The sequence below is a fragment of the Odontomachus brunneus genome, unplaced genomic scaffold (genome assembly GCF_010583005.1).
Source record: "Odontomachus brunneus isolate Ranch 3 - 2012 unplaced genomic scaffold, Obru_v1 Obru_scaffold_011, whole genome shotgun sequence".
Classification (NCBI taxonomy): Eukaryota; Metazoa; Arthropoda; class Insecta; order Hymenoptera; family Formicidae; genus Odontomachus; species Odontomachus brunneus.
This window is the reverse complement of record NW_022639461.1, coordinates 1,573,624-1,599,868: the sequence shown is the minus strand read 5'-3', so window position 1 is coordinate 1,599,868 and position 26,245 is coordinate 1,573,624. Positions and strand designations below refer to the sequence as shown.

Sequence of the window (26,245 nt, the reverse complement as noted above, 5' to 3'; positions counted from 1 at the left end):
TCTCTCTCTCTCTCTCTCTCTCTCTCTCTCTCTCTCTCTCTCTCTCTCTCTCTCTCTCCCCCTCTCTCCCCCTTGTCTCCTTTTTTCTCACTCTCATTCTCTGTCTCACACACACACACGCGCGCGCGCGCGCGCACACGCACGCTCGCATACACACACACACACACACACACACTTCCATTACCACTTCATAAGCGCGTACTTGAAATTGCGTTTCGTCGTACGAAACGCGCGACAGAAAGCTGGCTCGTGTGACTCGCCACGGTCGAGACTAACGGATTCTTCGCACGATACCGCGAAATAATTTTAGCTCCGTTAAACGTCAGGTTGACATCTCGCAAGAAAAAAAAGTGGAGAAATATATCCGTCGAAAGATGAGCGATTCGATGGTTTTCAGCGTGCTGCTGCTCCGCTACTGCTGCACTCCTACATTAATTTTGTTCCGTTTCGCGTCGCGTCCATGGCTTATGCTCTAACGATCCGCTGGTCGTTCTAACAATCTGGCGATAAATTGCATGCTTACAACTGGACGTAGGCGTAGCTGCGGGATATGGACTAGTGTTGACGGTTAAATTCGTGAAAACCGAGCTCGTCCTCGGCGGACTGGGCACTTCCAGATTAACGTCCACCCAGTCGCTGGGATGGAAGGGTCTGTCCACGGAGTCTATGCTCCTGCCCCTCGTGAGCACGTCCCTCGGCGGTGAGCCGGCATATCCTATCTCGGAGCTACGCAGAAAAGATTAAGTGAGGTCGCGCGGCTCCGCGCCCGTGCGATATCGCGTATGTAAATACGCGGAATGATACGGAATTTAATACGCGTAATCGATCGCTATACGTGCAATTGTTGCCGTTAGAAGTGCACGGAAATCCATTGTGATGTGCGCGCGGGTATCAGCTCCGGCCGGCTGCACTTCCTCTCAGCGATACGTACTGTAGCGTGGCTACGAGTAATTAAAAAGAACCGCCGATATCACGTTTGTACGCAAAGTCCGATAGCAGATACATGCTGCTCGTAACAGTATATCGGAAATCTGATGAATTTTTCTCAGCGAAATTGCGGAATATAAATAATTTTTAAATCAGGTCTGGCAAACTTTCGACCTTTGGGCCAGCCAGCCAGCCAGACTATTTTTTATACTACCGGTTACTCCCTGATTACTTGGACAGAAAATCATTTGATCACTATATTTATAAAGGCAATAACACAAAAATTATAACGTGGTTGCGAGTAATTAAAAAAAAGTGCGAATGTCGTGTTCATGCGCAGTATTCAATATATTATACTGTTTATAACAATATGTTGGAGACCTGATAAATTTTTCTCAGCAATAAACTTGTGCAGAATATATAAATAATCTTTAAATCAGGTCTGGCGAATTCGCGACCTTCAGCTGGCCGTATGCGCGCCCAGCCAGATCATTTTTATACTATACTAATTACGTCAGTAGGAAATGATCGAGTCATTGCATTCGTAGTTAGTAGTACAAAAATTATCTGACGGGCCACAAAAACGTATGGATAAATCGCGGAGATTGTCCAAGACCTGATTTGAACCGTGATCGATAAAAGCCAGGAAAGCGGAACGACCAGATATCTGCGATTAAGAGAAGGCAAAAGCAGCATAATTACAACAGCTGCACAACTAATTAGTTAGGGTACGCTCTTTTTGTCCCGAGAATCGCGAGAATGAGAAAAACAAAATGATATGCGAAAATAGATCCTCGTTCTCTCCTTCGGCATCAATCGATATTATCGATGCGCGAACTCAAAGTTATTCAGTTAATCCCTGCCCTCCCACAGCGGTGGTGCCGCGGAACAATTTGCGTTTATCAAAAAGTACAGCTCGATGTACCGAAATAATCCAGAGTCGCTGTACAATGCGGCGTAGCTTATACGGTTTATCGCAAATGCATTCCGTGTTTCTTCGCGTCCCCCGAGCTATAACTCTTTCGGGACGCGAGACATTACTGGAATTTCTACCTTGCAGTCTCCTCTTCTCGCACGAGAGTACCTTTCAACCCGGTACAGAATACCCCCGTTGCACGCGAACGATTTAGAAGTATCTACGAGGAGGGAAGAAGAATTCCATCGGTCTCGCCAGAGCGCCCTTTGTCGCTGATTTATTTACATCGGACCGTTACGGGACGCGACGTGTGTGTCGTGAGATAAAAGTGGTGCACAGTTGTGCGCGATAATGCACCATTCTTCTTTAATTGTACATCTACGTGGTCATTGGAAAATGATGGAGTTACGCGACAAAAATATATGACAATACAAATTACGCGACAAAAACAAATTTCAAAATTGACATTTCGAGTGTAAATTAATCTGTCAGATGCTATCAGTTGAGTGAAAATAAATATTGTAAATATTTGCCCAGTACAAACGATTTATAGCTTATATATATTGAATGCTCACTGTCTCAATCGTTCCAAATTTGATCAGTGATTATAAGATAAACACTGTTTTCCGCATATAATTTATATATGTAAAATTTACATTGATATCTTCAATGGATTTCAAATACCGATTTTTGTCCGTAAGAACGAGCACTACGCAACATTGTGTGATGGTTGCTCGACCTACGCTAACATAGCGCCAGGCACGGCGCATGACACGCTCAGTTTATTTACTATATTACCTCCTCACTCGCGCGCACATACACGCGCGCGCGTATTAGCCGATACGCAGCGTAATTTATGCCTCGACGTGCGCGAATAATTTACGCGAAATCCTCATCCTCGTTGTTCTTGCGGCCTTGAGTGAATTAAAATTCACATTACTGAAACAATTCGTGCCACGTGAGCGGATTATCATAAACATATTTCCGCTATGCGCGGGTTTTACGAGGGCAGTCTCGCAATATCTCCGTGTATCTTTTTTATCTTCGCGAGCGTGATTATTAATATTGCGCGTCGATCAACCGTTCTCGCGACGTACTTTCGGAATTTTGTGTTTTCCGACACACACGCGGACGTGTCTCTCGTCTTTCACGCGCCTTCGTCTTTTCTTTCGTCGAGCGTTGCTCAGTGACATCTTGTGTAATTTCTGCTTGTTCTTTCTCTTTCTGTTTTATGTAAATACAATTAAGGGAATAGCTGGACGCCGTATTAAGTCGGCCACGAAAACAAAGTACGGTAAATACGGGAAATACGGTAAATACGAAAACAAAGTACGGGAAGTCCAGGTTCGATTTCTAGCTGAGACAGTATTTTTTATAACTTTAAATTTAAATCAGAAAGAAATGGAAATTTTGAGGAGGTAATTGTTCGGAAATTTTAAGGAGATTTAACGCTGTCAAAAATCATTATCATCTCCTCCCATTATTCGCACTAACATTTAAAAACGTATAAATCTTACAAGCCTCATCTTTTTCTTAACCCTTTAAAGCACTATAATTTCACTGTGAGATTACCTATTAGAACCAAATCATAGCTTCAGGCCTACACTGAGGGAAAAATTACCTTAAAATCAACAAATATTTCTATGGGTGCTATTAACATATTTATTAAAATCTATTATAATATATTTATTAAAATTTAACATATTTATTAAAATTTAACATATTTATTAAAATTCTTTTTATTTAAATCAAATATTGTTTACTTAAATCAGGTAAACAATATTTGATTTAAATAAACAGAATTTAGATTTAAGTAAAAATGTTAATGGCACCCACCAAAGAAATATTTGTTGATTTTAAAGTAATTTTTCCTTCAGTATAGGGATCTCGCAACGAAACCATCACTCAGCCTGTGATGCATTCTATCAGTTTTTTTATGTTACTCGTAGTGTTTGCTTCGTGCGGTTTTGATAAAAATAGGAAAATAGAGAAACTTAATTTCAAAAGGAATGATCTTTTGGGTTATCATTGTAGACATGTGACATGAATATTTTATTAGAATCCGAAAGTCCTACACTGAGGGAAAAATTATCTTAAAATCAACAAATATTTCTTTAATAGCTGCTATTAATATATTTATTTAAATCTAAATTCTCTTTATTTAAATCAAATATTGTTTACTTAAATCAGATAAACAATATTTGATTTAAATAAAGAGAATTTAGATTTAAGTTAATGCCACCCATAAAAATAAATTAAAATACCCATAAATATGTTAATGCCACTCATAAAAGAAATATTTTTTGATTTTAAGGTAATTTTTCTCTCAGTGTATGCTTCAAAGGATTCAGGTGTATATCTCAAGAGAGTTCTCGATACGTAGTTTAGTTTTTTAAATATGCCACATTGAAATTGAAAGTCGGGCAATGGGGGATGTGCAACGTCGGCGTGACTTCGCAAAGTTCGTTAGCCACTCGTGATCTTTCAACAGTGGATACAAGATATTACAATTTCTTGCCGATAATTGCCGGAGTGATCAACGGTAAAATGCTATTACGATAAACACGCGACTTTTCCTCCCTTAATTTCACCACGGCCGGCACTAATGCGAAAATAAACAGTACTATCTGCGTCGTTAATTACGGCCTGATGATAAACGCCGGTTCAACGTCAGGCAGCCTAACGGTGCACACTGCACGAGGAATACCTAGCCGGTTACGAAACTGTTATAAAATTACCGCCCCGTAATTTTACAACGTATGCTCGTTTGATCCATTACGCGCTGGCCGTGTAATTAATAAATTTTATCATGCGAAATGCGAACCGCTATAGATGACTCACGAGCGGATGGAGATCGACGAGTTAATGTCGTCACAGTTCATCGCACACGTCTGGAGGGTCTCTACAATTTCTCGATGTGACCGAAAAATAATATCTATCGCTGTAAAAAAGAAAAACAACAGAGATATGCAATTCTCGCGACGGGGACAGAGATCGATCTGAGGGAAAGCATAGGGACGCGCGATTCGATTCTCGAGAAAATTGATGTCTTCTTATAAAAATTCATATTCACTGATACATCCATTTATCGATTTTGTTACGTGTCGAGAAATTACACTGCATCTGATATTCGCTCCAAACAAGATATTGCTGAAATTTGGCCGAATACGTCGAGCACGTAACAATGACCGGAAATTATTCTCGGGTCGCATCAGCGTAACAAGCACGATAAATATTAGTCCGAGCTGAAATACGGTGCTTCAATTTCGGAATAATATTTGGGCACATCGAGCCCTCGCGCTCTCGAGGAGCTTGTTGTACGCGGAAACCCGTGAATGATCTTCCACGAGGTTCACGAGGTCACGCGTGCACCTGCGTGTGCGCAGAGGTGCGCTCGCATAACTATAGATCGCGATAGGACGTAGGAATGCTCGTGCGGTAACTGCACACAATATGTTTGCCGACAATAAATTAGAGACATTAACCGGTCGTGTGCGTAGTAGCAAAGCCGATCACCCAATCGTTACTACCGCGGCTTAAGTTATCGATCTAATCGTTCTAATCTAATCGCCCTAGCAAGGCAAAAAGTGGCCAGTCGAAGTGGCCGCATGCACCGGTTGTTGCGAGCGAAAAAAAAAATAGTGGGAGACCGGAGAGAAAGTAAATTCCTTTGAGCGGCTATAATTGCGAACGGCATGGGGTGTGTGTGGCGTGCAATTCTTATGACACGCGTAACGTGTTAGGAGTCTTTGCGCCGCTGCGTTTCCCGCCAGATTCCTCGATAGATTATTGAGATTAATCGCCGGCGTTTATTGTCGGGGGATTCGAAGTGTTGCACTACAAGGCTCGCCCGCCGAAATAATCGTATGCTCCGCGCCCGGAAGCAAATCTCCTCGGGGAGCTTACGTGTAAATCGACAACTCTCGGGTGTATCCAAATGGTGTGTGAGAGAAGAAATATCGAAGAAATAACAAATATTTATTTTTGTATAGTAGGTACCACTACTAATAATACATATTTTGCTAAAATAAATTATTTTTCAAATAAGAAGATACATATTTTTTCTTATTTGTAAAAAAATATAATTTATATTATTATAATATTAAATATAATATTATATTTTTTTTCTCGGGACTTTAACTTTACATGAAAGCAATTGTTTATTCTATTTAAGTAAAATAATTCAGATTTAAGTGAATATCTTATTAGTGCTCTCACCGGGTAATATCTTTTTTTTTATTTTTTCTCTCAGTGTACTTAAAACGGAATTCATGTTAGAAAACGCAACACAAAATTGGAGTAATTTTTTGTTATAACCCGAACTTGCTGGTTCGTCGCGTTATCCCCGAAAAATCACGCCTGAGATTTTCAGTTCGATGTCACTTGGTGACCCGCGAAGCTTGCTTTTCCGATTACAAGGGTTCGGGCGCGTCGAAATCGCGGATTTCGGCTTTATCGAGCGCCATTTCTCAACCGCGGATTCGTGGACTTTTGCACCTGCGAGCGGGTTCAGTCGTTCGACTGACCCTAAAAAGGAGTCGCGCCGGTACGAGACGTAGGACGACCCAAAGCCGACCCACGCTCGATCATCATTGTGTGGATTCACTGTCACACAGCCTAAAAGCCGTCTGAATATAGGATAAACCTGTCACGCAATGTAGATCCTTCTCCACGATAACGAGAAGATCGAGGGGAGACTCCAACGTGTCCTGCCCGCCGTTTTATAACGTCCCGCTGATTATGTCCGAATATGTCAGATATAGATATCGAATATCGAAATCCAGTTCTTTCCTCTTTTCCTACTCTCCCTCTCTTTCTCTTCTTCTCTCCTACTCTCTTTCAATTGTCGCGTCACAATAACCTCAACTTCTTGCCCATCCGAGATATTAGCGACACATTGTTAGTATGTTTACTTCTCCTCCTAAGTATATCTCTGTACGAGTAATTTAGTATTTATAAAATAAAACTGCGATTACACGACGTTTATCATTATAACGAGTGTCATGTCACCCAGACTCCTTTCTGACATTTTTATTGCCTGACAAGATCTTAATTTGGAACGTTGCGTGAAGTAGAAAAAGAGAACAACGCGAAGATATATAGAGTGTGCCAAAAGTCTGGATATAGTCAAATATTTCGTCAACGATGTATTTTTGAAAAAAAAATCTTTCAGACAAAGTTGGTAGATTTAAAAAATATCTATCAGTTGGTGATATTTATTTCACTTTGAAATAACTTTAAAAAGCTATGTTATGGTTAACTTTAATTTTTTTAATGGAATCATACGATCTTTTTTTTAATATAAATTGATTCTTCTGATTTTATTCCGCGTATAAAAGCACTGAAGTAAAATCATCGAAAAATGAATACTTTTTGAGATATTTTACACTTTATTGTAATACTTTTTAATATAAGATATGAAATATCTCGTAAATTACTTACACACTTCTCGAGAATTTCACCTAAATACTTTTGTAGAATCACAAGAGAAATCGATTGATGATACTAATATTTGCACACTGATGCATCAACATGACTGCCAAATGCAATGATGTATTTTTACATATCTATGTTTTCTTTACAGCAATCGATTTCATTTGTCATTCTACATACGAAGATGAGGTCATCGAGAAGTGAACAGTTTATGAGAGAGATACTGCGAGATATATCTCATACTGCGAAATATCACACGATAAAATGTAAAATATCTCAGAAAATATTTATCTTTTGATTATTTTTATCTCAATATTTTTTTACGTAGAATGACGTAGAAGAAACAATTTATGTTAAAAAGGACATAAAAGAATCCACATAAAAAATTAAAGTTGAACTTGACGACTTCTCAAGATTATTCCAAGCTCAAAATAAATACCACCAACAGATAGTTTTTTCTACAAATCTACCACTTTCGTCTGAAAGATTTTTTTCAAAAATGTTTTTTTGAAGAGATATTCGACTATATTTCAAACTCTTGGCGTTCCCTATATCAGAGAGAAAAAGAGAGAATAATACGGAACAGTCATTATTACAGACAGATTTATAAAACAGGTGAAGTTTTTCTGAGATCAGTATCAGGCTGATGAGAACCATTTGTTATAACGCCCGTGACTGCCGTATCATGAGTATGCCGTGATTTAATCAAGAAAGAGAGAGAGAGAGAGAGAGACTCCGACCAATTAGAAATAATATTGCGTTATCGGCGCGACGCGATCGCCACTCGCTGTCACGACAATGTGACCATTTAAGGTGGAGCCGGTATCTGGCACCTCTCGAATCATTGTCGGGTTAGGCTCACCTTCGATGATGACGCGCTCGACCGTTCGGATTTCACTTGGAAGGTGTTGCCGTCGCAACCAGGAAATTGCGTTCTTTCCTCTTCACGTTCGCTATCGAGACTTATTGCGCGATCGACGGAGGATCGGAATACTCGATGCCTCCAATGCGCGCGGGAGATAGCACCGTTAATTGTGAAGTATTTACTGCGTAGTACTCGACAGGCTTTTTGATGACGGAGTTAACGGCGGTTACCTTTTGTCGGTTTATTGTCGTTGAAATAATTACCTAACAGGCTTCGTGGGTCACGAGACGATTCTCGATTCTGCCTAATGGATTTCCCAACATTGGTAGATACGTTACGGTGGTATTTATAACTTTAATATTAATATTACTGCACTGAGAAAATGAGTATTTAAAAAATAAAAATATTTATTCGGCGGGTAACATATTTAACTTATTTTTACTTATTCTACTCTCGATTCTATCTAATGGATTTCCCAAAATTGGTAGATACGTTACAGTAGTATTTATAATTTTAATATTAATATAACTGCACTGAGAAAAGAAATATTTAATTGTGAAGTATTTACTGCGTACTACTCAACAGGTTTTTTTGATGACGGAGTTAACCTATATACGGTTACCTTTCCTTATGGCGGTAACCTTGTCGGTTTATTGTCGTTGAAATAATTGCCTAACAGGCTTCGTGGATCACGAGACGATTCTCGATTCTATCTAATGGATTTCCCAATTTGAAAAATTCCCAGTATTTGAAAAATTCCTAGTATTTAAAAAATAAAAGTATTTATTTGGTGGGTAACATATTTAATTACTTATTCTACTAATAAAATATTAGTAACATATTTAATTACTTATTCTACTAATAAAATATTTCTCAAGAGATTGTATATTTTCTTAAAATCTTGACTTTTCATGCAAGCAATTCGATTTATCTCTTTAAATAATAATGACATATTCATATTCCCGAGTCGAAATTGATTAATTTGATCCTATTTTCAGCCTCGCTATTCCATTCAACATATATTTACTCTGAAACTTACATCAATCTCTTTTGATTCTATTTAATCTATCCAAGTCGAAATTTCGATTCTACTGTTAGCCTCACTACTCCATTCAATACCTATTTTGGTATTCTGAAGCCTATAATATAACTTATTTTGACGCTAGAAGAAAGTGAAAAGGGAAATTTCGGATATCGTCAGAATCAAAGTAGGAGTAAATTGTTTCATTAGAATTAAACGTACTTTGCAAACTTAGCTCCTACTACGTTGTAAAAATCAAGGTTTAACATAGGATCGAAATTTCGATTCGGATTATCTGTCTCAAATCGACTAACTTCGTCAATTCTCTTGCAATGTGTTCGTCGCGTGGACGCACGTACGTGCACGGCATTTATCGCGTTAACGACGTAATAGAATTTTTCCGCGGATCACAAGGTAACAGCTATCGACACTCGCTCTATCGGCTCGGTTATCTACAGAATTAATATGTCGCATGAATTATATTCCCCAACCGCCTCTAAGTGATTATCCCTGGGCCCCACGTTCTCGCACAATTAACAGCAACATGATGCGCGCTCTTGGCAATAACCGTGTGCGAAATTACAGCGACGTGACTCTTAAAAGCGACGCTGAAATCCTGTTACTCGTAGCCGATAAAGCTCACGTACGGCTTGTACGTTCATGACTCGTAATCGCGGGATTCACGAGCTCGTGGAAGAAGGAGGAAAAAGCGGGTTTACCTCGTAACTCTCTGCGTGGCGCCTCCTAAGACCGAGCCCTCCTCCTTTAAACTTGGATAAATCTGAAACAAAAGCGAAAGGACACGCGTGTGAATGTTGCATCGTCGTGTAATGTCCCTTCGTGATAATTCAAGTGGAAACACGAGCAGGCGCGATTCGTTCAAGCTGGCGTTATTATATCTACAATTACGGACTGTTGGCTCGTGGATAAATGCGATGGTAACGTAACAGCGTGAGACATCAGAGCGGGATGACTCAATTTCTGCCGACAGCAGACTCAATGGGGCAAGACCGTCGAGGATTAAGAAGTCATTAACAACGTAGTTGACGCGCCTCGAGAGAAACCAAGAGCAATTCTCCAGGCAGGTGTCAAGACGCGAGGTGGATGAAGGATCGTCCTATATCGATCGCGTGGAGCCGATTAAGCTAATTCGCATTATCTGGTTCATCGGCTCGTTTACTCGACCGAAAGCCGTGAGACGCGTCTATTTGTGTCCCGTGAATCGTGATTCCTGCCCGAAAAGTTGGGCGAATTCGTCCGCGACTCCCGAACTCCCGGGAATCAGCCGCCACAGTAATTAAAATCACTCGACATCATCGATCTCTCTCGTCTGTTCTCGTCATTGCAATTCTTATGACTTTCTGGAGCTCCGCGGTCGCGCGACGATATCCGAAACTCTCTGGAAGCGCGAGTAGAATTCCGCATCACCGTAAGAATATTTCGTGAAATCCTTCCCGAAAAAGACGCTTGATTTTCTTTATTTAGGAGGAAATTGTTTATTTATCAAGGAGAAACGCGATATTTTCAAGCAACTCTTTAAATTATCGCGAGAAGTCTCTCGAGACGGGAGAAGGCCCGCTTCCTAGCGAGCGAGCACAAATTGAATTAAGCGCAAATATTTCAACGACGCACGCGCGTTATAAGTTGAAAATTATCGTCTAAATTGTAAGCAATTAGTATCGAATTAACGTTCTCAGTATCCAATTAGCGTTACCTATCTATAGAATACCACTTCCACTCTTATCCCCTCAATAGAATTAAAACTTACTGATGAAATTAGAGACGCACGCGTCCGTCCGCTTAATAATATTCGCGGCAAGCGACTTAGACCCCGAAGTATGCACAACTCCCGGCAGTTGATTTGTGTGTACCGATAATTATTTCCGAAGGTCCCAGCCGTCTCTCCTACCCCTCGCCCGTCCTTATCTTCCAATTTATTGAAATGGCCCGAGGTGGAGGCGGACAAGCAATAAACTCAACGGAAACACGACTTGGTCCCTGACACTCTTGTCGTAGGATTGCGCAATCGGCGGCCATCCTGTGCGTTGCATAATACTCTTTGTATCCTCGCGGGAGAGCGAAAACACGGTGGCGGGAAGAGACGTGCGAGTAAGCAACGAACTCGATAGTCCGTCTTTACGATCGACCTTCGGCCGCGAGATATCTCGCCAGGTAACTCGCTCGTGACGCGTTCGACGTTCGGCACGTTCAACAATTATTTCCGCGCGAATTAATGGCACGCCACGCGCGAGATGCGTGCGCCGCGAAATCTTGCATCCGCTCGGTCGCTGCACGGAGAAAATTTCACAATACAAATCACTGCAGAGTCTTGCAACTGACTATCCTTTCGTCTCACATGTGCCAGTTGTGCACTAAGAGAAAAAGTTTTGCCAATTTAACGAAGTACCCGCAACAAATGATTCGCTGACGTGAGCCAGCAAATGACCCCGCTGTGGGAACAAGTGATTCGTTACTTTCAATTTGCTGCTCTCTAAGCAACACCTCTGTAACGGCGTCGTAACTAGCCTGGCCTAAATAGACGAGAACAAATGTGATTTGTGTCTCAGGTGTAATGTACATTTGTTGAAGTGATGAGCAATCTTTTTACCGATGACAAATGATGAACAATGATTCGCCAACTGTTTGTTCTGTAACAAACGGTTACGTTATTCATCAAACGGCAAGCGTTCTTTTGTTTTCGGATAAACGAGGTGTTTTTCCCGGCGTGTTTTAGGAACTGAAATGTGCTATTGACAGTCTGTCCCTGGACTACTAAAAATATGGTAAAATTGAAAAGAATTTATATGAAAAGGAACGCCCCAGCATTCTCTCTCCGTGCACGTCGCGCGACCCGTCGGAGACGCGTTTGGGTTTTCGTTCTTGCGTGATTTTATCGTCCGCTCACAAGTTTCGCGAAAGTTTCGTACGGTGATAATCTCTCGTTGCTCGGACGAGAGGAACGTTCGGAGAATGATGAATGTCGCGCGTCAATTTTAATCCGCCATGTTGTAAAGAGGACAGAGTTATTCCGATACGTGTAGACAGGTGGATAGGATAAAGATGATATTTTGAGCGGCAGGCCAATCGATTCGATTTCGCCTGTCGAGGAGGGTGGAGGGAAAGAGGGGGGGGGGAGAAAAAGGACAAAGCGTCGATCGGAATCGGTGCATAGCGAGGAAGGTCGTTCGCTTCACGCCACGATGACTTTGGCAATTCGAACGCGCCGGACGAACTTTGAGCGAACGCCATTTCTCGCCAATCCCGCGCGCGTATACGCGCCCGAGAGACACGGAGATGCGATTTCCTTTTTCAACTCATTGTGATACATATTTTTGCCGAGAGTATCGCGACTCTCTTCGAAAAAGAGAAGAAAAAAAGAGAAATCGAATCGTTACGCTGAGAGAAAAAATATCAGCAAAATAAAAAATACGCATTTTTTTTTAATTTTAGTCTCCCTTCATGAAGGCAATTCACATTTGTTCTACTCAAAATAAAAAGATTTAAATTTAAGCGAAATATTTATTCGATCAGTGCCGTTAACGTACTTGCTCGGACTGATACAGATTTGTACGCATTGAGGAAAGTTTTCTTTCAAGTGAACACTTCTCAAAACTTTTCACGAAAGCTATTGTTTATTTTATTCCAATGAAAGAATTTCGATCCGAGAAAGTGCGCTATTGGGGTGTCCTCCGAATCAATATTTTTCTGTCTTTTATATGTTTGTTCTCTCAGAGCACGAATTCGTTCGAGCTGTACCGGAAGAATGTCAGTGCTGTATACCACTGGTATGCCTCTTCTTTCGATCCTTCTCTTTTCAACTGCAAAGTGCAAATTGCCGACTGCCATTTTTCGACACGCTCGACGAGTCATCTTTACACCGTAAACGCGACGCTTCTGAGCCCAAGACGCCGCAGAGCGACGACGAGGAGTCGTCGCAAAACAGGCCGACGAATTAAAGACTCGACCCGTAACGTGCTAATCGCGAACAAACGAGCCCGGGCCGATGCGCGATATATCTACAGTGTTACATACACACACACACACAATAGACACAGACACAGACGTTGTAGTCGCCATGGCGAATAATAGCCCGTTAACGAGATTAGCGGGATGAGATAGATAGAGATAGAGAGAGAGAGAAGGAGAGAGAGAGAGAGAGAGAGGGAGGGAGAGAAGAGCATCCTTGCATCGATCTCACGCGTGCACGACGACGGGGACGACTATGTCCGCGGCATACGTTCGTCCACGTGTGCACCCTTGCACGTATGAACAGTCCTTTGGAAATCGTACACGTGTCACGCGGGCGTTCCTCCGGGCGCGGTTTACATTGCAAATTCGTCGGGAAACTTCTCGCGAGCGCGAGCGCGCGCGACACGTTGCCGGCGTCTCGTCTCGGCGCAAAAGTTATTTTACCGATTAAATTACGACCCTCGCCTCCTCCTCTCTCCCTCCTCCACCTCCCTCGGAACCGGTTGCCGCTGTCCGGAAGCATTGTTTTAGCTACGCTGTTATGAAACACAATTCGGCAAGTCTCGCGGGAACGCCTGACTGACTGCTCGCGCGAGTACGCACCGATAGCGCCGATGAATACACGCGAAAATTACTGCTTCGACGTGAGATCGTTGCGAGAGCTCGTGCGTGTCCACTGGGAAGCGCGTGTCTGGTTGAAAGCACACTCTCGTGTCACGCACGTCGCATACGAGCGTTGACGATTTGTTCTTGCGAATTTGAACTTTCGCATTTCCACACTAGGGACGAGAAAATATCTGAGAAATAAGAGACGTTTATTCGACGGTACTAATATGACTGATATACTGATAACATGTGTGTTCACTCGTACTAATATATACGTACTTTTTGGGGAAAAGTTGTTGAAACATTGAGAGAAAATGTCTATCAAATGAGGAGATACACGTTTTTCTAAAACTGCCGCTTTTCACGAGAGCAACTTATTTAATCTTCTAGCTGTGCTCTGGGTCTTTATTGATCCAGAACAGTTTCAAAGCAGTTCACACAGTTTTTGTAATATTCTAAATACAAATGCGATACTTCGCGTTATTTTAGAAAAAGTCAGTACATATTGTACTAAATTACTTTATATAATGCTAAAATAAAAGATATAAAAAATATATACATGTCAATTAAATAATAAGTTCTCACCATTGGATGTATTTAGACCCTGAACATGCTCAAAGTATACTCGAAACGAACACGGTTAGAAGGTTAAACGAAAGAATTTAACTTGGAGAAAATACATGTTATTAGTGTGACCGAATAAATATTCTTTTCCTTCTCGGTGTATCACACTTTCTCGTCAAAATAAATCTTCAAAAATCAAACCAAAATTACTGAATTTCTAATTGTAATCATCTTCTCTTTCTGAAGCAATTCTGTATGTCGATACACGGTGCGTTACGCGAAACTGAGTTAAATCTGCAAAATATGAAAACGCGAACATTTTGTCCGTACATTTATACATTAGCAGCATCCGCACATTTCAAATAAATCTCGTCGCTCGAATTAATACGAGTTAATCTCCGTTTCCATTAGAATCGCTAAATATCAGTGCTTGGTAAGAATTGGCTGCAGTTTCCGCGACAACTTTCTCATCGGTATGTTCACTGAATTGACGATTCGACGAAAATTTTACTCGCACAAATTCGTGTGAGCGGCATTGAGCCGCGCATGCAAAGAAACGCGTTTCCTGCGGAATAAGACAGGCTTGTTATGCCGACGGTGAGAGATTTACTGTTTGCAAAGGTATTTCGCGTGGCAGAGTCGTTTCGGCAAATATTAATGCGGCAAGAAGTTGAGACCTAGCGTGAAATCTGCGCATGTTGCGACACCTGTTATTACCAAAGTTTTATACACCTCCGTGACAGTCGACAATTTTCTGGGTTCCTGCACAAATATCTAATGTAACTTTCACTATCTATTAATAATACAGTAGCGTGTAGGTCGATCGACCAACGTCTACCTCCATGAAGCTGTGCCTGCATCGCTCTAAAGTGTGATCCCCCCTCTCTCTCTCTCTCTCTCTCTCTCTCTCTTTAGAAATTACAACGCAACGAGCGCATTTCCATCAAATTTTAACATCCGCATAATTTTGATGGTTGGTTACTCTTTATGTAATAATGCAGAGTATTCCAGAAGTAATAGAATTCTATCTTTTTTTTATTTTATTCATTTATCTCCTTTCTTTCCGGTAAAAGGCCTCGGTTGCATATTCGTTTGGCCGCGATTAATTTCATTCCGTCAATTATATTTATTCGACCGCGTAACATAAACGCAACTGTCGCACCATACATCTTACGCATAAAAATTCTAGAATATTTTAATTGGGAATATTAAATATTAAATATTTTAATTTATATACCCAATGGGAAGCGGCGGCCCTGTTTGCGCTTGACTGATCAACCTGTCGTTCGATTGAAATTAATGTTGCAAATATTTGCCGTGCTTCCCCGTCGCGATATTTATGCGGGAAGATTTATTAAACTTTTGCGCCACATTCCAGTCATAATTTCATATGTCGCCGCGAAACGCGGCGTCACTTTTCTGGCAAGTCAGGTAGCGGTAGTTGGATTCTTAAGTGACACTCGGAATCGCCTAATTGCCATCCGACACGAATAGCCTAACCTGAAAAACGGTTCCATCGGCCACTCGTTTAAAGAGCCGACTTTAACCTTACTCTAATGATACGCAAATATCGCTTGGTTTGCTGGCATAAAAAGAAGACCATCAGAGTGAGCGAATGAGCGGAAAGCGAAGAGAAAGAGAGCGAAAGAGACCGGCGTAAAGATACGAGCTCGACGCTCTACGCGCTATGCTTTACGTAATCTTTATTCTGTCGAGCTGGTACTAGGTACCGGTGCTTCAATCACAAATACACGGTGTATCACGTGAACGTCACTGTGTCCGTACGTATTCCAGCCGAGCCGTACGCGCGCGTACGGTGTACGCTCACCTACACATACGCGCGTCTCTGTGCGGGCGTGTATGCGTCACTAAGGACGTTATGTTTTCCATTTCGAGGGGCTCATGCATAACAGCGATATTAGTAATGTCTCATTAACAATTCAAACCAGGTCGGCTCGCCGAGGTTTCTTCAATCCGACGTACTCGTCAAATGCGATTTCAGGAAAAGGTCGTGTAAAACCGACGACGACGCAACGTACAGAATATTCCCGTAACATCGTATTCGTCGAGGCGCGAGATCGCGAAATCAAGCCCGAATCGCGATCCTCGTTCCTTTTTCTTCTTCTTCTTCTTCTTCTTCTTCTCATGGCTATACAGACGAGCAGAATGAATAACACGCGGCTCTCATGCGCGTCAGTGCGAAAGAGAACAATTTAATCAAGTCTAAAAATACCTCGATGATCCGCGAATCCGACTTCTCCGGGTGGTGCAAGCCGAGGTGATTGTTTGTTAATCGACGTGTCCGTCTCCCACGTGGGCGTAGGTACGTAAGGGCGCGCACGGGAAGAAGAGTATGTTAGTGAAAGTGCCAAAGCGACAATACGAGCAAACGTGTCAAGCACGCTCGTGTCGAATCGGTCGTGGCTTGTTGGCTTCTGCGGCTTCCGCCGCAGCATCGTTGCGCGTCGCGAAATCCCGCACGATCTTTTGCATGAAAGTCAGACCGGTTCTTGTATATAAAATGAAAATTTGTTATGTAAAACGTAGATAGAAACGTCGCACAATAGTCGGCCGAGAGACATATACAAAACGAGCGAGAAAGAGAGAAAGAGAGCGAGAAAGAGAAAGGAGGAGCAAGCATTCGAGCGAAGAATAATACTTGCGTTTACATTACACACATTTTTCTCACTTTGTCGCGCGAAGATCGCGCCCAGTTCCCGCTGTGTGCGAATCATTTTCTCCTAATACGAGTAAAGTGAAAAGCATGAAAAGTGATCTAACGATGGCCTCGTGCTCGATTTTTTCCCTTTTCCCATTTCTTACACAAGAAATCCTTGACGCGCGTCGCGGTTTCTCGTTTAACACCGTCGTATCGTCGAACTTATCGCACCGCATCTAATTGGACGTACTTCACTCGCGAATTACGCACGTTTCTCTCTCTCTCTCTCTCTCTTCAATTAGATATTATAGCTCCTTCTCTGCTACACCAAAGGATCCCTGACGGCCAAATCAGGTCAAATCATGTAAACATGATTGTACACAAGTAAGAACTTTTGCAAAATATGTATACTTTTCGACTTAAAGGGAATATGTGTCTCAAAAGCGCCTAATCAATTACGTTTTTGTCTTCCCTCTCTCTGTCTCTTCGTCAAGTACGACCTGCCGATTGCCATCTGTCGTCCTGTCACGTTGCATCAAATCGATCGGTGTCTAACATATCGAATATACTGTCGCTCGCTCTTGAGTGGACACAGCATTAGAGTCAGCTTTAGAGTCTTCCACGCGACGAAGTGAAAACATACCTTGTTATTGAATTCGCACACTTAAAAGACACAGAATCAATGAAAGAAAAAGTTTATGATACAACATGAACTGTTATTTGAAAGACTAAGTATGGCACAGACCGATACCAAAAAAGGCGGCCAAACTCTCCCACATATATTTCGTAATCAATTTGAAGTCGATTTTTTTCAGCGAAAACGTCGAAAACTCCTGAGGTATGAGCGAACGAAAGTAAAAAGCTTTTCGCAAACTAAATTTCAGGTATTAGAATAGACAGCTAAGACTTATTTTCTCATTTAATTTCAAGTTTTGACAGGAAATCTTCTGGAAGAATTTTAACTCCAAATTTAATTAGTAGTAAGAAAGTAAGTTTAATATTAAAAATTAACTAGCAAAAAAAGAAAAGAAAAGAGAGAGAAAAATAGAGAGAAATAAGCACCTAATAAAATTTCTTCAATAAAGGAGTTACCAGTGTTTTCTTATAAATCTGTTCAGTGATTTCAATCATGGTTCGACATCCGCGCTAGCCTGCTAAAAGTCGACAGCCGGCGTTACCAATAACTATGCTCGCATCCGCATATCTGAGATTCCGAATTAGCGTGACACGCGCGCCTAGTACGCATGTCGTAAATCCGCGAAGTCCGTGCGTGTGAGCGCGTGCATGCGCGTTATATAATAACGAGGACGCATCTCCGTATCCGTTTCAAGTGCATGTTAGCCCCCGCGCGAGAGAACTCCTGCTGTGTGCTCTTTTTATTTTCATACTCCGCCTCTCATCGCGTACGCAGAAACGGCTCGGCCGGTGTAATGGTCGTGCGAAATTACACGGCAAACAGATGTTTCTCGTGACATGCTACGGCTATTACGCGAGAGGAGTCATCGCGCAGTCATACACAAGTTTATCGAGCTGTTTCCTACGCAACCGAATTGTTTCCTGCAAAAAAACCGGCACCAGAGAAGAAAGATTATTGCGCACCCACAAGTTCAGTCTGTTTCAGTATTCGGTATCTTAGATCCGTATTAACGATCGTTACTTGAAACATGTTTTCAAGTGAGATTTTCAGATCTGTATCAGGCCCGTATCAACAGTTGTCATTTGAGACTCGTCTCATGCGAGATGCTCAGATTTTTATTTAGATTTTTATTCATAATTAGATCCAAGTTTTTTTCTGTTGAATTGCATGATATTTATATCGCGAAACAAACCTCGTATAACAACTGTTAATATGAGTCTTAAACGTTTTAGCGGGATATGATTTGTAATATCTGTAAGTCTAATAGAAATAGTGGTGGCTCACTGATACTTTCTCGCGAGAGACATCAATTGTCATTAGAAACACGAAAAGAGTCTGTCTTTCCCGCCGCTCGAGGCAATAAAAACGATTCAGATTGATAGGGAACGCCCATTTACCGCGGCCGTTTAGATAACAGAATTTGCACGCCCGTAACCCGTTAATGAGAATCACTCGCGGGCTGTAGCCCGTAAAAACATCGGTTAATCATCGATAAACAGACGCTCGGATAAGAGATAACAAAAAAAAGTGCGGGCACGCTCATGACGCTGGTACGTACCCGATGCGCGCATCGTACGAATACGCGATCCAACGGTGACTTGGAGTCTTGGGCCTTGCAGGTCCTCTCCTTGCACCACGCTTGTCCCATTTTTTGTCTCTCCTTCTGGTCTCCGACCTCTCCGCCGAGCCTCTTCTAGTCAAGTCGCTCGTACGAGTTGCGGCGGCCCGTGGTTCCTCCTCTCACCGATAAGGCCAGATAATGTAGGCCATCTTGAGACCCGTTCTTCGTGACCTGCCGCAACCGGCGTGTCTTCACCGGTCGACTCGTTCGGATCCTCGAACGCGAAGAAGACGGCCGGTGAGGCCCCGCCAAGGCCCGGGCACAGCCGAGAAACGAGAGGAAGACGAAGAAGACCGCGCGACGCGTGTGACCTCTTCCTCTCTCGACGCTCTAGAAGACAACGAAACGTGCCGTTCACGTTGCATTCTGATTTCCCTTTTCAAGGTACTTCCCCATCCCGCCAGCATCCCCTCGAGCGAGCAATCGAGCTTTCCGCGGGGCTCTTGTTTGGGAATTTGAATTTCGACTGCGACTATACTGGGCGTTCGACTCCGCGCGTGTAACTTTGAATAAGTGTATATTATGCAATCTCTGATGAGGAGAGTGCGACGAGAGCCGACTCGTCGACCCGACGAGTTTCCGTGGGAGTGAGAGACGTCGCCGGCGAATTTGATTGTGGCTTAGTGCGCACGTGGAAGATACGTCGAGAAAGTTGAATCTCCGAAGGACAATTGAACTTCGACTCACTTTCTCATGATGTTAACGGCAGACTGATTCAACCACGTGTCCGGTTTATTTTTGTATGTTCTTTTTTTCTGGAATTTATCTGGAAAGTCGGGAATGCAAATTCGCGGCAATTTAACGAGATACTCGCGCGTCGGCCTGTCCCTTCCATGAATGGACGTACATATTGCGTTGCCATTGGAGTCGCGCACGGTCACGCGGACCGCCTCACGATGTGTCATACGCCGCGCTCGCAAGAATCTCCGCATCCGCACTTATCTTTACACCGATACACACGAGTACGTTGTCAAGAAATCCGCGCTCCAAAAAAGATGACTTCGCAGCAAAAATTGTCTTGATACGAGAAATTAGCTGAGATAGATAAATAGCTAGCAAATACGCATATGTTTTGCATTTGATCAATACGGACAATAGAGACGGAATTTTTATCGAAACTATTTGTGAAATTTAGCAAAAAAGTCTCTCTGCGGCGTCCATACAGATTAAAACCGCTTCTTATAAAAATTCACTGTGGTAGGCGAGAAAGGAGACAAACGAATAATCCTTACAATCACTCACCTAAATTTGAATTCTGCGCACCACAATTTACTAGCAGATGCAAAGAACAGCGATAACTTTTAACTGTGATATTTAGAACTCTAGCTGGATCAGCAAAACATGTTTTCGAGTGCATGCGCGGATCGTTAAGTATAAGAGTATAAGAAATCGCAGAGTAATGAAATTAGAAACGATCCCAAACAATATATATCTAAAGCTCTCATGGTATACAATTAACATGGTATCAAATTCAGAGTATTACAAGATCAACAAATGCCGTGCGCCGGATGTTAGTGCGAATAATTATTAGGATAGGGCGCTGTCAAACATCATTATCCTTCCATTCTAATAATTATTCGCACTAAGATCCGGCGCACAAGACTGTCATCGGCATAGTAGTTCTTTTAATTTGTCTGACTGGAAACGGTTCGTTGCACTTTCTAAACTGCAGCGGACAGTGTGCACCTGATCGCGCGATCACCGCGCATTCGTCGCGGGCGGAACCGCGAGAAAAGGCGAAGTAACGAGGGCGTGCTGACAGGTTCAGCGCGTGACCTCGGCGTGTGACCTCGGCGTGTATCGCGCGCACACTTGTCACACCCCAAACAAAACGAAAGTCCCGGCGGAGAGAGACATTCACGCGACGTCCGGCAAGATCGAGCAGCTCGATCCTCTCCTCCTGGTCGACTTTCCTCTCGAACGAGCTCGCTGGCCGCGAGCCGTGACTTATCCTTACACGCGCACAGCACGTCCCATTAACATACCTATTCGTCTCGAAACCGAATTCCCGCCGTGATGTATTCGAGCACCACCTCGCTTGTCGGCTTTAGAGGAAAGCGGATCTCGGCCGGCGCGGGCGACTATGATGAATCACCTACGAACACGCGCACCGGCATCGGACCGAACCGCCGACGCGTTAATGGAGAAGACGAAGCACTCGCGGGACGAATTAGATCAGCTCTCTAACGACGACGAAGAGACTGGAAGTAAGAAAGAGAGAGAGAGGCAGAAACTGGGAGACAGAAAGAGAGATCTCGTCGTGACTGTGGCGGCAGCGGCTGCGATCGCAACTGCTGACTGTAGGGCAACTGGTACCGCGCTGGCTGTGGTACCAGTCGGTCGGACTCGCGGCACCGTCAGCACGCGGGTACCACCGTATGCATACTGGCGCGGTCTGGACGTCGTGCACCGTGTCGGAGCAGGCGGACGAACGGTCTCACCTGGATGGCATGCAGCCGTCGAGGCACCGGTGTGGCCTCGGCCGAAGGCTTTCTAACCGCAGCCTCCGCTCGCGGCGGACTCCGCGCGCGGCCGCGTCTCTCCGCAACAGGAGATCCCGCCGTTCGGCGTCGTTCTTCCTCCACACCTTCGTTTCCACCTCTTCTCACCTTCCTTCATCCTTCGCGTTCTCCGCGACAACGCGGTCCACCTTTCTCTCCTTCTGCTCTTCCCCCCTCTCTCACTCTCTCTCTCTCTCTCTCTGTCTGTCTCTCTATCTCGGTCCCGCTTACATGGTCTGGCTTTCCTCCTTCCTCGTCTGACGCAGAAGACGCGGCTCCTCTTGCTCCGACGATGATTCCCTACCGGGTGTCCAACCTCCTACTCTCCTCGGGGTCTTGCCCCGCTCTTCCAGGTGCGCTCGGGATTCCACGGCTTCCTTCTTCTCCTTTTCTTTCTTCGTCCGCGCGATACCTTCGACAAATCGACGCCTCTTTCTTTACAGTTTGCTCTTTGTTTCCTCTTTGTCACTCTTTGTCCCGCTTCGCCGGACATTGTCTCCCTTTTGTCTCGTGCCCTGTTCGCGTCACGCCTCCGGAGAGGAGGACGCGTTCTCGGGAAAGTTGGCGTCGCCGACTTCGCGTACGCGCGTCGGGACCATTCCGACGATTTTTATCTCGCGAATTATTCCCTATGCCTACACGTTAACGAGTCGCGCGCGACTTGACTGCAAAACGCACGAATACATCGTGCATTATTCAGCGAGCTCTTTTAATCAGTAGAAATCATGAAAGCGAAGAAAGTCGGCTGGGCTCTTGCTTTATAGGCTCGTAGACACGCCGGTTGACACACACCGGAGAGATTCATGAAAGGCTATTAAACTTCAACGACTTTATTAACCAAGCGAGATACATAGGCATGATTAAATGTCCGTTTTGCACTGGAGCGTTGCGTAGCGCGAGCACGCGCTGCATAGTTGTCTGTTTATATTGTATATCATGCGGTTAACTGCACAATGACACGCCTGCGGTTGCATACCCGCAGGTGCTTTCCACTATGCTAAGTATGCTGAGTATGCTGCGTCCATTGAACTATTATTTCGATATTCTCTGTCGAGTGTGTCTATAAAAGATATGTGTCGTGCAATTTATCGCGTTGAGGCAAATCCCGCGGTTATCAGAACAAAAGCACGTTTGCCGTTTGCTGATCGCTAGGAAAACAGATCGAACTGTTACCGTTGCAAACCATTTCTCATCATTTGTCATTTTAACAAACGTACATTGCCTGAGGTATAAATCACATTTGTTCTCGTCCATTTAGGTTAGGTTAGTTACGTTTCCATTACAGAAGCGTTGCTTAGAGAGCAGCAAATGGGAAGTAACAAATCATTTGTTCCCACTACGGGATCATTTGTCATCCCACATCAACAAACATCATTTGTTGCGGTTACTAGTATTTTGTTAAGTTAGCAAAACTTTGCCCCTCAGCGTGGTAGTGTTGCCTCTATTCGATTAGAAATTTACTTCATACTCCTGTTCAGATTATTCCCAACTATCTGGTTTACGCAAGGTGGTCTTATCGGGTCCCGTGGTAAGCAATGTAACGCAGCATGGCAGTCGGGATCTTCTTAGTAACGATTATTAATAATTAGGGCTCTTCTTACTGACAATTAGAATTCAATAATATTATTTTACACAAAGCAGATAATTTGGATTAACCTGATCAAGGCCGGGGGATAAATTTCTGGTCGGTTAACCACTGCCTTCGAATACACTCGGAGCGACTGTCCTTAAAAGGAGCGAAGCTTTTCAGGTCGCGAGAAAGGGTCAGCGGGCCCGCGCGACACCTGGAAAGGGCGTTCGTTCCACCGTGAGTGACCGCGAGCTTTTGAGAAAACTCCGAGATGAATACGGGAGTTCGAGCGCAAAGGAGCTCGACGCGGAGGACAAACCCGGACCAAACGAAACCAATTAAAGCGGAGACAGGCGAAACCCCGAAGGGGAACGGGAGGAAGGCCATGTCGTTAGCGGTACCAAGATATTGTCTCCCGACAAATTGTCGACGCGCTTTCGCTCGAATCCACAGAGTTCGGGCCGATCGAGGGGAAGGAAGTTGCGCGCGAAAACGCCGAAGCCAGACGCCGAACTGCAAACGGCAAATCGCCCCCAACGGCGTCGCGAGGACGAGCGAGGGCGAGCGCTCGATCGGGTCGATCCCGGCGCCGCGCACACGAACTAGTCGCGACTACATCGCCAATAGATGCACGTCGGGGAGGTGGCTGAACCCGCGGCCGGTGACCGCCACTCTCCGAGGGTAGCGCAAGAATGTTTGCCCGACATTGGAGCGCGTCCTTGCGCGCGCGGGCTATCAACAAAGTGCCACGCTACGGAGCTCATTAAAGCCGCGGCGGGAAAGGACGAGTTGATTCAAAGCAAACCGCACGGCGTTCAAAGAGCGACGATCGAAGTACGCAGGAGAGAGAGAGAGAGAGAGAGAGAGAGAGAGAGAGAGACCGATGGACTTCGGGACAGAATTCTACCACGTCCCCCGTAGTCCTTCGGCGCGGAACGGACTCACCCTCTCTCGCCGGGCTCCCGAGCTGGCTCTCCGTGACAGATTCGACAGAGTCGAGATTAGCGTCGGTGAAACAAGTGGAGATATCTCCGTGTGTTTGCTCCCTGCTACTGTCGGACGGGAATGCACGGCTCGGTTCGTTGAACTGTTCGTCTGTCGTTACTCTGGTCACAGTGTGTGTTGCGAGGTAGCCGCGATCTAGAAAACGCGTAAAAGAGCACGAAGAGCGCGCCGGGCACGACAATAGACGCGCGTAGATTCACGGGCTTCTGGCTGAGCGCGCTCTTCCATCGCCGGGAGAATCCCCAAGTTCGTTCTCCCCGAGGCTGGACATAACTCACCTCACCAAGCAGCCAGCAATTCTGCCGGGGACAACACGTTTGACAAACTTCAAAAGTCCGCTGTCGTGAGCTACGTCGTTCTTTCCGCAATGCTGCTGCCCGAATTCTCGAAAGAACCGGGGCAGGCTATCAGCCTGAGAAGAAGCCAAAAAGAGCGAGGAGCACAGAGAGAAGAAGGATGTTCCGAGTGGAGACTTTCGAGAGTAAGGGGCGATTGTTCCAACCTTTTGATAAGCTAACTGACAGTTAAATCATATGTCTATCTCTGTCTAATTTGAAGGAAAACCTTTGAAGGAGAAGACAGATATGTGAGTTAACTGTTTGTTAGTTTATCAAGAGATTAAAAAGTCGGCCCTAAAAGACTTGCGAACCTATAATCGCATCGGGATTGATTGATATGACTTTGCAAGAATATGGCGGGAGTAATGAAACAACCTTATTTCACCTCTACTCACGAAGTAAAGAGTGGATTTAGAAATAAATCCAGTGAAGTGAATTTAGAAAATTTATAAAAACTCTTTCATATGAAATATTAATATTTTAATATAATATTTAATTAATATTATCTAAAATTATTAATAATTTATACATTCTATGTATATATTAATTTTATATTTATACTTACAAATCACATACGAGTCACACAAATAGCCACGTAATAGGGCTCGCCATATTCTTGCAAACCATCGAAGTTCGCAGATCTCTTATTTGGAGATCTCTAGTCCCAAAGAACCAAAGAATACAAGAGCCCAATCTCCGTAACCAAGAAAACCCGCACGTCTTTATTATACACGATCGATTGTACGATCTTCGCGAGAGCGATTGGCAAAAAGAAGGACGGGGAAAACCGTCGTAGAAGGTGTGGCTCTTCCTTATCAAACCGTCGATAAATATACTAGAAGAGAGATTGAATGCACGATCGCGGCATGTCGTTGTTCGACGTCGTGAGATTCAATATCGCGGAACACATCGTGGAAAGCGATGCGGTATATTTGACAAAAAGATCAGCGGCGCGAGAACGGCGTCGTGTCCACTTTGGAAAATGATTCAAACATTTCGGAAATTGATCGTATACAAACGAGATCTGAGAATGGCACGGAGCCAATCCAAGCATCAGAAATACTCGTGAGATCTATCTCGGCGGAGGTGCCGCCCGCGAGGCGCGGAAGACCGTTTCCAATAAACCAGAATTGTCAGATATATCTTTCCGTCAGTAAGGATCCCCCCTGATCGAACACAGATAATGCAAATTTATTTATTTTATTGCACTTATCAGAGATTATATTTTTACGTCTAATATCTAAATTCGCCCATACATTGTGAAAGTGTTTAGCATATATTTAAATAAGTATGACACACATACACACACGCACACACACACACACACACACACACACATACACAGATGCAAGATATACATTTAAACAGAGTGGAAAATTATTATCTTCGAGTATTTCGAAACAGTAAACTGATTGCTCATCTCTCATTGCTGATATCTCTCAATTACTTTCACGCAATATCTTGGAGAGACATTTATATTTATATTTGTTTTAATTATGCTTGAGATTCGACGTGTATCAAATATATTGATTTATACATGCACATATACGTACATACATACATACACACGTACAAGACGCAACACCGACAGAATCGACCGAAACACCAAAAAG

At 43.6% G+C, this 26,245-nt stretch overlaps 1 protein-coding gene across 2 annotated transcripts in view; it reads right to left on the bottom strand.

The window, feature by feature from the left end:
• Positions 1–21,815, bottom strand: part of LOC116840675 — a 29,121-nt gene extending 7,306 nt beyond the window's left edge. The window contains exons 1-4 of one of the 2 annotated variants that reach the window (XM_032807712.1): positions 21,660–21,815; positions 19,156–19,548; positions 9,882–9,943; positions 524–726 (exon numbers count right to left, since the gene is read on the bottom strand). In XM_032807712.1, coding sequence (XP_032663603.1) covers positions 524–726; positions 9,882–9,943; positions 19,156–19,245 — 355 coding nt within the window. In that variant the 5' untranslated portion in view covers positions 19,246–19,548; positions 21,660–21,815. The other variant, XM_032807711.1, reaches the window with a different exon arrangement.
• Between the last annotated feature and the right edge of the window lie 4,430 nt (positions 21,816–26,245).